At 39.1% G+C, this 12813-nt stretch overlaps 1 protein-coding gene across 6 annotated transcripts in view; it reads right to left on the minus strand.

Moving 5' to 3' along the window:
- The window catches only part of LOC121316721 (cAMP and cAMP-inhibited cGMP 3',5'-cyclic phosphodiesterase 10A-like), an 84375-nt gene that overhangs the window by 22096 nt on the left and 49466 nt on the right, over positions 1 to 12813 (minus strand). For all 6 annotated transcript variants that reach the window (XM_041251832.1, XM_041251833.1, XM_041251834.1 and 3 more), the window contains 6 exons: positions 11172 to 11200; positions 8160 to 8280; positions 6994 to 7043; positions 5930 to 6070; positions 5384 to 5539; positions 1831 to 1881 (listed from right to left, as the gene is read on the minus strand). In XM_041251832.1, the coding sequence (XP_041107766.1) occupies positions 1831 to 1881; positions 5384 to 5539; positions 5930 to 6070; positions 6994 to 7043; positions 8160 to 8280; positions 11172 to 11200 (548 nt within the window). The remainder of the gene's footprint in view (positions 1 to 1830; positions 1882 to 5383; positions 5540 to 5929; positions 6071 to 6993; positions 7044 to 8159; positions 8281 to 11171; positions 11201 to 12813) is intronic.

The following is a 12813-nucleotide window of genomic DNA, read 5'->3' on the forward strand; positions in this document are numbered from 1 at the left end:
TTCTTCTCTTATATGTGTAGTTCTCGCATGTTTTAGCCAATTAGAAATGTACTGTTGCTCACAATGGAAACAATTCAGTAAAAGTTATTTTTAATTAATAAACTAAACGTGGGTCGTAATAGGCTTGTTCATACTGTATACATTGCAACAATGAATTAAAGGACAAACTCAATATAGCAGTGGTATATTAAACAGACTATTTCTAAATCATTATGTGTTTTTTGAGGGCTGTATTGTATAAAATTGTAATTTCTAACATGTCTCTATTACAACAGTGATTTTGTGTGTATGTTTTTATTATTCCATTAAAAAATCGGCTGCCATGCACAGTACATACAAATGTACATATATTTAAAGTTCTTAAAGAGCCAATGAAACAAAACTAAAAAACACAAACAAGAAAAAAGGCAGTTTATCCAGACTGCCCACAGCAACAGTATTTATACTCATTAAGCATGTTTAAATGTATACACACACCGTCATTTTTTATTTTTGCATTACTGCTTCTACCAAAAAGAACAGATTGTCCAGCCATCATATATATCAAAATAAAAAAATAAAAACACACTGTGTAGTTCAATGAGCCATATACGGCTTAGGAACCATCCGTTTGGCAGGCCTGAGTTACACCATGTGAAAAACATTTAATACCAAATAAAATAATTCATAGACCACGCAGGACCGGGCTTTGAAGCCCAGAAAGTCAAAGACATAAATCTAAAATAAAAAAAAAAAAGACATAAAAAACAGTAGTACTTTCTGTTCAAGACAATACAATATGAGAAATGATAAAAGTTGTTTTTGTCTACCTCAGGTATAAGCAAAAATAAAAAAAGATCCCTTGAAAAAAATGTCTACACACTTTCATTAACCTGTTTAGGATTTAGAAGGAGACAGAGACAGACCACATTACCTGGACTTGGTGTACAGTGTGACAGAAAGACAATGGTTCTTGCTGGTAAATCTCCCTCCCGACCTGTGAGGGCACTAAGTGACAGGAACAGAGTACTCTGGACTACTTCACCTGACACTTCGTTCCAAGGGTTAAAAGGAAGACGGTGATGTAGAAGAGAGATGGAGCTTCGGTGCACTAACTCAATGACCCGGAAGGGAAATGATGTGGCAGCCACAGACTGGAGGAGCGGCTGCAATTGTTTACCAAGGGGTCATGAGTGCCGGTGTAAATAGGGGGTTGAAGCGATGTTATCTGTTCCTTTGTTTGGTTTATGAAAAGTGACCCGGAAGGACCTGTGTTTCGTGTGTCTGTATCGTGAGTGTTGTTTGTTTGGTCTATTTGTTGCTTGTTATCACTAGACAGCTAGCAAGTTCCGGAGCTGTCGCCAGAGGCCAGCACTGGAACAGCACTGCACTCGTATCGCAAATAACGGTATTTGCACCACTAGCACTAATTCACGCACTAACTAACTTGTGTATGTGTTTTGTGTGGGTGTATAATAAAAACAGGACTATTATTTGTGGGGCAAATACGCTGCTGTATTACTTACCTTCATTATTGTTTACTGTTTGTTTTGCCATGAGGCACTGGACACAAAAATGTCATTAAACAAACTTTGCAACAGATTTTAATTGTCTGTCTGTTCACTGATCACATGCACCTGTACACTATCAAACCACTTTGCCACAGAGGTCCAGGCTAAATTCAATGTCTACACACTTTCATTAACCTTTTTAGGATTTAGAAGGAGACAGACACAGGCCACGTTACCTGGACTTGGTGTACAGCCACAGAGGTCCAGGCTAAATTCAATGTCTACACACTTTCATTAACCTTTTTAGGATTTAGAAGGAGACAGATACAGGCCACGTTACCTGGACTTGGTGTACAGCCACAGAGGTCCAGGCTAAATTTGCTGTTGCAACCTAAATAGGAGGAAAACAAACATGTTACAAAGTAAACACAGCAAAATATGGATGAGACATATAGAACATTTTTCTTTACAAAAATTGTAAAAAAATAGTGAAAACCCACCCTTTCAGCATTTGAACATTATGGTACATTTGCTCTTCATATAATAAATGTCCCTGCAAAGTTTCATTACATTGGACAAGCTGTTACCACTCACTTGGGATCAATTGACAGCAGAAACTACTTAGAATGATTGCAAACAAAATACACTAGAAAGAGAAGCAAGGGGGGACAGTGTAAAACAGCAAGCGGAGACAGTGTAAAACAGCAAGGGGGGACAGTGTAAAACAGCAAGGGGAGACAGTGTAAAACAGCAAGGGGGGACAGTGTAAAACAGCAAGGGGGGACAGTGTAAAACAGCAAGGGGGGACAGTGTAAAACAGCAAGGGGAGACAGTGTAAAACAGCAAGGGGGGACAGTGTAAAACAGCAAGGGGGGACAGTGTAAAACAGCAAGCGGAGACAGTGTAAAACAGCAAGGGGGGACAGTGTAAAACAGCAAGGGGAGACAGTGTAAAACAGCAAGGGGGGACAGTGTAAAACAGCAAGGGGGGACAGTGTAAAACAGCAAGGGGGGACAGTGTAAAACAGCAAGCGGAGACAGTGTAAAACAGCAAGGGGGGACAGTGTAAAACAGCAAGGGGAGACAGTGTAAAACAGCAAGGGGGGACAGTGTAAAACAGCAAGGGGGGACAGTGTAAAACAGCAAGGGGGGACAGTGTAAAACAGCAAGGGGGGACAGTGTAAAACAGCAAGGGGGGACAGTGTAAAACAGCAAGGGGGGACAGTGTAAAACAGCAAGGGGGGACAGTGTAAAACAGCAAGGGGGGACAGTGTAAAACAGCAAGGGGGGACAGTGTAAAACAGCAAGGGGGGACAGTGTAAAACAGCAAGGGGGGACAGTGTAAAACAGCAAGGGGGGACAGTGTAAAACAGCAAGGGGGGACAGTGTAAAACAGCAAGCGGAGACAGTGTAAAACAGCAAGCGGAGACAGTGTAAAACAGCAAGGGGGGACAGTGTAAAACAGAAAGGGGAGACAGTGTAAAACAGCAAGGGGGGACAGTGTAAAACAGCAAGGGGGGACAGTGTAAAACAGCAAGGGGGGACAGTGTAAAACAGCAAGAGGAGACAGTGTAAAACAGCAAGGGGAGACAGTGTAAAACAGCAAGGGGAGACAGTGTAAAACAGCAAGTTGAGACAGTGTAACACAGAAAGGGGGGAGAGTGTAAAACAGCAAGGGGAGACAGTGTAAAACAGCAAGAGGAGACAGTGTAAAACAGCAAGGGGGGACAGTGTAACACAGAAAGGGGGGACAGTGTAACACAGAAAGGGGGGACAGCGTAACACAGAAAGGGGGGGACAGTGTAACACAGAAAGGGGGGACAGTGTAAAACAGCAAGTTGAGACAGTGTAAAACAGCAAGGGGAGACAGTGTAAAACAGCAAGAGGACACAGTGTAAAACAGCAAGGGGGGACAGTGTAACACAGAAAGGGGGACAGTGTAAAACAGCAAGTTGAGACAGTGTAAAACAGCAAGGGGAGACAGTGTAAAACAGCAAGAGGACACAGTGTAAAACAGCAAGAGGACACAGTGTAACACAGAAAGGGGGGACAGTGTAACACAGAAAGGGGAGACAGTGTAAAACAGCAAGGGGGGACAGTGTAAAACAGCAAGGGGGGACAGTGTAACACAAAAAAGGGGGGACAGTGTAACACAGAAAGGGGGGACAGTGTAAAACAGCAAGGGGAGACAGTGTAAAACAGAAAGGGGGGGCAGCGTAAAACAGTCAGTTCAAATGACATTTGAAGGCCCTTGCGCTTAAATGAAACAAAACCAATGAGCAAATACCACAGCAATCAAGGACGATGTTAGTCTACTGCTCTTAAAAACAACTTTTGGAGACTCACAATCAAGCCCGTTTGGACAGCAGGTTCCATAATGTAGGTGCATCGTAATAAAAAGAATGCAGAGCTCCTGCCTGGGGTGTGCCCTGCCACAAGTCAGCTAATAGGGTTCTAATTGAAACAGAATGATAAACTTTGTGATAAACAAGGAGATGACCTAGTGATAAGCAGATCGTGAGACCACAAACACATAACAACTCAAAAGCATTCTTGTTTTCACCACAAATCCCCCCTTTCAGCTGCCTAATACTGCCCTCGTCTCTTATTAAATCACTGCTTTGTGAACTGAACTCTTCAGGTCAGCTCTTCTTCCATTCCTCTGCTATAACATCAAAAGGTTCACATGTGTTCATTCACAAGAAAAGGCATGAAGCTTTCCTCATGATCAATACAAATGACTCTGTTGTTACATGTGGCCAATATGGTTTGGAATGGATATAGTTATTGAGTGCTTAACAACAGCATTTCAGAGCAGGCTATACACTTACAGTATGGTTTGTAATTAAAAAATAAAAAGAAACTGGAATTAAAGCAAGCAATAAGAAGAAGCTGTTGTACAAAGTGGTAACAAGCTCAAAAAAATCCCTCACAATAAACAAACTTCTTTACTATTTATTATTATTATTATTATTATTATTATTATTATTATTATTATTATTATTATTATTATTATGATTATTATTAGTCATTTAGCAGACACTTTTATCCAAAGTGACTTACAGAGACTATGAGGTGAACGATGCATCACAACTGCTGACGCAGAGTCACTTACAATTGGACCTCGGTTTTACATCTCATCCGAAGACTTAACATTACATCATAAACCAAATCTAAAACCCAAATCGGAAACAAAACAAAAAAAAAAGTAAGCACGAGTTTTACAGTATCTACTGAGAGCGATATGCATGTTTAGAATGTTTGTCTGGGCTGATGTTAAGAGCTTATGTAGGGTTAGTGTTGTTCACATACAGGATTTCTCGTATTTAAATGTGCATACAGTTGACCAGACACAGTCAGACACTGTTTAAGATGATGGAGTGTTTCCTGGCAGGTCTGCATTGTTATCCAGGGCCTGGAATAATATCTTGTAACCCAGATTGTGTTCTCTGTTGATATTCAGCCTTGATATGTATACTTTAAAACGTTCCACTGCAGTGCATGTATAAATCTACATGTGCGCAAATGCCTATCCCACAATTATTTAAGATGAATATTTATCTGTAATACACCAGCTTTCCTAAAGGACAGCAGATGCTAAATCCTCAACAAACTACTTTAACAGCAGCTCTCATTCATCTCCAGATACCTTTGCTATTATTTTTTTTTTTCACTGTCGGAGGGTGAACTGTCCTGTAAAAGGAACTTTCTTCACCTCAGTTTCCTCTTCTCACCTAAAAAGATAACTTTTTTGATTCTGAAAGCTAATGTATATTATATACATATTCAACCAAACTTTGGTGTACATTCTGTAACACTAATTCTCAGAATCTAGCTCTTGGCAGCCTCCTTATTTCTGACTAGTTGGTTGGTGACTGAAGACTGGGTCTTTACCTCCTGGTGGCTGAGATTGAAGGGGTCCTTTCCCCAGTTTCGATACAGCTCCAGGATTCCGATGAGATCTCCAATAGCAGTGAGGATCGGTAAACAAAGAACAGACTGGATACGAGTCCCTGAGTCCAGCCCAGTGCCTTTGGGAAAGCGCTCATCCTACAGAGGAAGTACCGACACTGGGAATCAGGGGGAAAGCTTAATGGAAACAAAAAAAGGCCTTAAAGATCTATGAGAAGAGAAACTGCTGTCCAAGCTTTAACTGAACGAATAAAAGAGTATATTTGGAGAAATGAATTGTCTACTGCCTTATTCTTACTTTTCCATGTGCAAAAAAGTAAGTCAGCCCAACATTAGTGCTAATTGGGGTCTGTGAAACCAGCCCATAAAGGTTTGCTCTTCACTGTTAAGCAAGTGGTAATACTGAATAAGAACCAAATTGTTTCACTGGCTCTAAGCAGTTAGGATTCAAAGACCTTGAGTGTTGTGTAGGATCCGATGCTACGGTGATGAATGAGAACGCCAGCCTCGTCGTGCAAAATGACTTACCCCCAGTATGTCCTCCACCAACAGTGTTTTCCTAGTCTTGGCTACATATGCTGCGATTGTGGTTCCAAGAGCAATGGGACCAGACAAGATGAGTCTTGGCAGACCTTCCCTCGCTCCCGTTGGTGTAAATAAAAACAGACTCTGCAGTAAATAGACAACAAGGGGAAAAAAAGACCTTAAGACACTATATCTAACATTTATACATCCAAACTATTCAGTAAATGTGATACTTTAGAGATGAAATAAGGGGCTGGGCTGGAAGAAGCTGGAAATGCAGTATGTAATGGTAAACAGGTAGCTTAGGACAGTGAGGAACAGCCTATTTGCCTCCAAAGCTACAGTAGCCATCCTGTCACTGTTGCAAGCTTTTTTTTTTCAGTGGTTTCCCTAGACACATAAGCATTTTAGTATTTCTCCAACAGGTTCCCATTAATGGATAAAAATGAAATGCAAGAATCGAGAAATATTACTGACATGTACATTTACTCAGCAATATATTCTGTTCTGTGGTGTACTGTTGGTTCCACTAAAGCTCTCAAGCATGTTCTCGAATTATCCAGTGAAAAATGCTCCAGGAACATCTGTGACCCCAGGAGTATCTACCTACATATAAACGTTACATTGCTAAAGGGGACAGTAGATGTCTTTAAGCTTTAGATTGATGTTCCATTGTTTCTGTAAGACTTTGAATGTCGTAGAATAAATACTGAATATTTAAGAAACTCACTGATCTGTAGTAAATTTAAATTTTCTACAGATCAAAAAACATTTAGTAGTAACACAGACACACACACATATGCACAGACACCCACGCACACAGACACATACACATACATGCACACATACACAAAAACACGCACAAATGCGCACTGACATGCACACATATGTACTAGGGTAGTACAGTAACTGACGACAATGAAAATCTCTGGGGGAATGGGTCAGGAAAATACAGCACTGAAAGCTTTACAGCATATTTCTAGAACTCTAAGATAGACCAACTTCAGGAGTTAAATAAATAGACATATCGAATATATAGTTTAAAAATAGATTGTAATAGTACTTACATTGTTGCATTCTCCCAGAAAGTAAAGTGCAAATCCATCTGCTTTAGTCGCTGTAAAAAAATATATAGTGTTTGGTCTCTCGTATGAGTTAAGCAATAAACTAGACAGCATGATGCAAATAATACTGTTGGTTTCTTTTTAGGTCAGAAACTTTTTAGGTCATGAACCTCACAGAAACGCAATATCACAGGGCCTTTGGGAAATTATGGAGGGAATACAGGTTTTAAGGCAGAATATTATCTGCCAGTGACAAAATGTTATCTGCTAGTGGCAAGATAACAGCAAGATACCATTCTGCCTTAAATCCTGTATTGCAGACCTACATCTATATTGTATTTAATGGTTTTAAAAAGAGCTATATGGATCACTACTGGTCTAGAGGGGTTTTCTATATTTATTCTGTTGTTTTTTTTTTTCATATTTAGTTCACATTTTTTACTAAAGTGTATATATAAATCTGCTATATTTATCTGGGTAAGATTCTTATTTTGCCTATGGGCAAACATTCACATTCACATTTTGGACTGGGAAGCACCCAGTCATTCTGCACTGGTTGAACAGGGATAATATTTGGGGAACCACTGCACTTACACAACGTATTGCTTACTACGTCTTTTACATGTATTTGAAGAGTGAGGCACGAGATTGTGTGCCTTCCAAGTTGTGGATCTCTAAAAGTTATATACAATGCACAACAGTGAAGTTTAGTTCGATGGACAGTTTGAATAACACAAAACACAAGCAACAGTCCCAAATCTATATTTGATCACTGCACTGAAGTGTTTTCTCCAAAACTAATAGCTAATAAATCGCTATTTTTATTTTATTTTTTTTTTAATTTACTGTGGAACGGCATTAGAGGCATTTATCTATTTCGCATTGCAGCAAAAAAAAAAATTTAAATAAAAAAATAAAAATAAATAATGGACAGGATAATGGATTTTAAAAAGTTAAAAACACTCCCTGTAAAATATACCACACTCTGATCACCAAGGACTGAGGCCTACCAATTGCCCGCAGAGATAGAACTACACTTGCAGCTGCAGTCTCCTGCCAATTTGCTAAAGGCCCTTCCTGTCATAAATGAATCAAAGCTTTTGTAAAATTAGTTTAACAGTACTAATGAAGTAATAGAGCTTTGTGGCCAGGAATGAAACCACTCTTACCTGTTTTGATGATGTTACACAGCTCATAGAGGAGCAATTTGTTGTCACCTCCTGTCTCTAGCAGCTGCTCCATGTAACTGTTCAGCTCGTACACAACTCCTTGCATGTTTGAGTCCTGATACTGACGATCAAAGATCATACAGACATTACCACAGCCCTTTTTGTGTTTTTGGCTACAGTTTAATCTAATGTTCCTATTTCAAGTGCATTCTCAATAATCACAGCTTGTGATGATGCTGCTGGCTAATGGAGGTATCCCTGTTTTGTTTGTTGAACCAAAGTCAATAGTTTGGGGGGGGGGGGGGGGGGGGGGGGGGGGGGGGGGGGGTTTACTCGTTTTTCTCGATTTTCGATTTTTCCCACTGTTATTCAACCTGGCTCACTGCTGCAACCCCCGAACTAATCCTTTACCAGATTCGCCACTCGGGAGCCCCCGGGGGTTCATAAACGTAATGATTTCTAGGTAATTCATTAAAAAAATTAAGTATATACACACACACACACAAATATATATATAAATGTTATCTATTATTACATTTAAACACAGCAAGGTCGTGAAGACCACAATTTCCACTTCATTTGACACCTTTAGAAGCGGTAAAGTAATTAATCTTGCATTATAGAAGACACTATAAAATGCACCATCCAATATTTGCGCGCAATGTATCAATTATTTAAGTTCTTATCTGGTGTGTACGCTCAGCATCACACTATCAAAAAATAAATACAATTACAGAAAAAAAGCTGTTTTATTTATTTCTTCCTGGAGTGATGCTTAAGGAGCAGATTAGGCTTAAAAAAATGTCTCAGAAGCAACTACTTTGAGATAATTTACAGAAAGTTCAGTACTCCCAAGATCCTAAACAGCGCTATACATCTCCTGTGGAATCTATTTCATGAATTCTCGCCCTTGTCAGAAACAGAGCTGCACCTGAGGGGACGGGATTATCACCTTTATTCTCTCATTAAAATCCAGATATCCTAGAGCTATATTATTATGTCCGTCCCAAAGCACTAATAATGACAAGGCATGTGAATGAGGGCGGCCTTAGAAATTACCCAGGGATCAGAAACATCCTGTTTATCCAGAACCCCGGTCAGGATAACTAATCCCTAATGAATCCTACGTGAATGAGCAATGGAAAATGCATACGTCTCTTTGAACCGAGTTGCCTTAAATTACATTTATTTTATTTGCTTTTTAAATGTTTGCTACCATCCTGTGTTGTTACCATTACAGTTTCTAAATACTTTGATTTTCTCGTTTTTTAATATTTTCTGTGAGTTCAGAAGTTGTTGTTCTTCTGTTCTAGAGGCCTGCCACAAACATGCTGTACAGAATGTAGTGTGCACAAGATGTGATCTAACCTTGGGTTACAAATGTGTATGGCAGGCAAATAAAACAGATAATCACTTCCTGAGCTAAGACCAAAGCACTTATACATAGAATATATAAAAAAATAAACACACACACACACACACACACACACACACACACACACACACACAAACACAATTTGACAATAAGAAGTACTTAGAATGAATGCAAACATAAAAGCTTCAATGGGAACCCATAACTATAAAACACTTACAGTCAGTGCTAAATTTAGAAATAATAAAGAAAATTAAACACTTACGACATACATTTTGACTCTATTGAAGACACTGAGAAAGACTTATAGTCTAAACATTTATCAAGATTCTAGTACTGTATTTATACATAGTATCGTATTACTTCAAATTGGCGCCGCAGCATTTATTTTAAATTGATCGAAATGACTGCGGCGCTTAAGAGGGCGGCCGTTATATGAGGGCGACCATTATTAATAATACTACGATTTTCAAACGCGGCAATATTTTATTACATGATTTAAGACATTTTAGAAGTGTCGCGGTTGCTTATTTTCTGTAATACGTTAGCGTGCCTGTATGTAGCAGCGTGTGCGGTTACTTTGATTACAGTACATTTATCGGTGACAGTGACCGAGAATCTATTAGGTGGGAGTCAGAAGTTCAAGCTAGTACTGTCTCAGCAAATCAGGAGTGTGTATTGGTTGTTAAGGGGAGAGACAATGTTGGTGTGGTAGTTAAATCCAAGAGTGTGACGTAGAGTTTTCTGCACCAAAAATTACCTCTGAAAAATTTGATTTCTGTAAAAACTACAATGTATCCTACTCCTTTTTTTTGTTTGTTTGTTTTTTTTTTTTTTTTTCTCACTGTAACTTGCTTGTTTGTAATATCTCTGCAAGAGAAACCCTAAACTAAACCTTCTCATAGATAGTAAGCACATTGTTTTTATTTGTATGGGATTGAGTACGGGAATTACAATTGAACTAAAAACAAAACAACAAAACCACATATAAGAACTTCAGAAGGACTGCTGTTCTGTTCGTAGTTTATCTTGCATTTTCTTTCAGAACTGTGCTACCATAAAATATAATGTGCTTACGATGTGTTGGGGTGTACATTAGTTTGTAATTTACGTGCTAGATTGTGGCTCCCGTCTCTACCGGGGCGTTACACATACATAATCAATGTTGCGCATTTACTTGTTTACTATATGTGATTTTTTTAGTAGGTGGAGAAAAACATCCCTTAATTTTTCTTTATTGATAGCGGCGTTTATTCGAGGGCGGCCTCTACTATAAAGCCGATATATGACTGCGGCGTCAATACGAGGGTTGCGCCAAATTGAAGTAATACGGTATTTATAAAAAAAAAAAAAAAAAAAAACTTGCAAATGTTGTACCTATGGTTAAATAAATCTGGTAACAAATTTGTTAAGATGGAATGAACACGCAAACTACTGTGATTAATTCAAGTGTTTTAAAGGCCATGTGAAGGCATCACAATATGTACACCACGAGGTTTAATATGGTGAGTATATCAAATGGGAGCCAGCCAGTCTCCCCAGCGCTGACTGACGTCATTATGTGCACACTGTGACCCATCTCAGGAGAGTAACCCACCTCAGACTCCCCAGATGGAACAGAGAAAGGATATCAGACTTACCCTGCTGACCTCCTCAACTGTGGAGTCACCTGTGAGGAAATAAAGCAAAAAAAACATTTATACATTTTTTCCTCACAGAGAGCCAACTCGAGTCGACTCCAGTGCGCCCGAACTGGTCTGAATTCTTCCTAGAACTCGAGTTGGTGAAAAACATGGAAAAGCTTTGTTTTCCCGAGTTAACCTAGTTATTACATGAGATGGGCAGGAAATACTTGTGAGTTAAAGGTCGAGATGTGCACTCACTGCAGACAGTGTTACAGTCATGGACTTAAATATGTGCTACAAGTTGGAAGTACTTACAATTTGTTTGTCCAACACCTTTATATACAAATACCATTACTAAGTGATACAGTCTACAGTAACTGACTAATAGTCTCCAACAATTTGGAAAATGTTTATATTAACAAATTTATGTTGGCATGGAGAAGTTTTTCCATGTCTGCTGACAATATTTCAATTTATTACATAATGCCCAACTCTAACCCTGACTTCACAACATTTTCTGAACATAAATTCAGAAAAAAAAGACTAGTCATGCTTTATGGCTTTATTTTTAAATAAATAAGCGTGCACAGGCGCTTTTAACCCCTTTCAACCCCGCAAGCACCTGTGTCTCTGACAGGTTTCTGGTCTGGGATCTCATCACAGCCGTCCTGTGACAGTATATATTGCTTTTTAAATACACACATTCACTTCTTACAAAAGCCGAGCGATATTTCAGAGGCAAACAGCTTTGCCTGCCTCTGCACACTGCTTTGCTTTGAAATAAACATTTAAGCCAACACACTTACCAATTAGGAGCACCATCCAACTTTAATAGTCTAATTCAACATGCATGCAGCAGACTAAAAGTGCAAAATAAAATGGGGACCCATGTAAGCTGCACAAACAACACATGTGCAATGTATTGAGAGTGGCCTAGATTCTTTTGAATGTTACGATAAAGAAAATATTTTGAGCATAGAACTTAAAACAAGTATGTAGTGTTAACTAAGCACAAGGCTCACTGGGAACAGGGGTGGAGCAGGGTATTGTAGTCATGACGCAAAACCCTAATCCCAAAAGAGATGTGCTTGGCATTATTAGAAACATGTTTGATTATGCTACTTTCTCTCTTTTTTTTTGTACAATGATTATAATGGTGTTTTATCTATATTGGGGATTAGATGGGTTATGGAACACATGGGGATATGCAAACTCTTAAGTGGTACCAATTCAAACAGTCAGTTTCCCTATGTTTTAATAGCCACAATTAATACTGAACATTTCTTAACCTAAATTATTGTGGGGGGGACGCTAATGTTCCATTAGCTTACATCATTGTCAATCACGTTTTAAAACATGGCCAAAATGACTTAAGAAATGTTACTACTATATGAAGGCATTCTGTGCGATTACTGTATTCTCGAGTAGGCTAATACGTTTTCTGGCGAGTGTGTAAATTATCTGGCACAGTTGCAAACCAGGACTTTATGGTTTTGGTGACAGTTGATGGAAAAAGGGGATGGTCCCAGTCAAACAGAGACTTCTGGTCACCCTAACAAATCGTTATGCACAAGCGCACCATTTAGCAGGTATCCCCAGACTTGCTACTCTTGTTTCACCAGAACACCTGTTTTCCAGTGCTCCTGATATCCTGGGA

Source organism: Polyodon spathula, chromosome 6 (assembly GCF_017654505.1).
Source record: "Polyodon spathula isolate WHYD16114869_AA chromosome 6, ASM1765450v1, whole genome shotgun sequence".
Lineage (NCBI taxonomy): Eukaryota > Metazoa > Chordata > Actinopteri > Acipenseriformes > Polyodontidae > Polyodon > Polyodon spathula.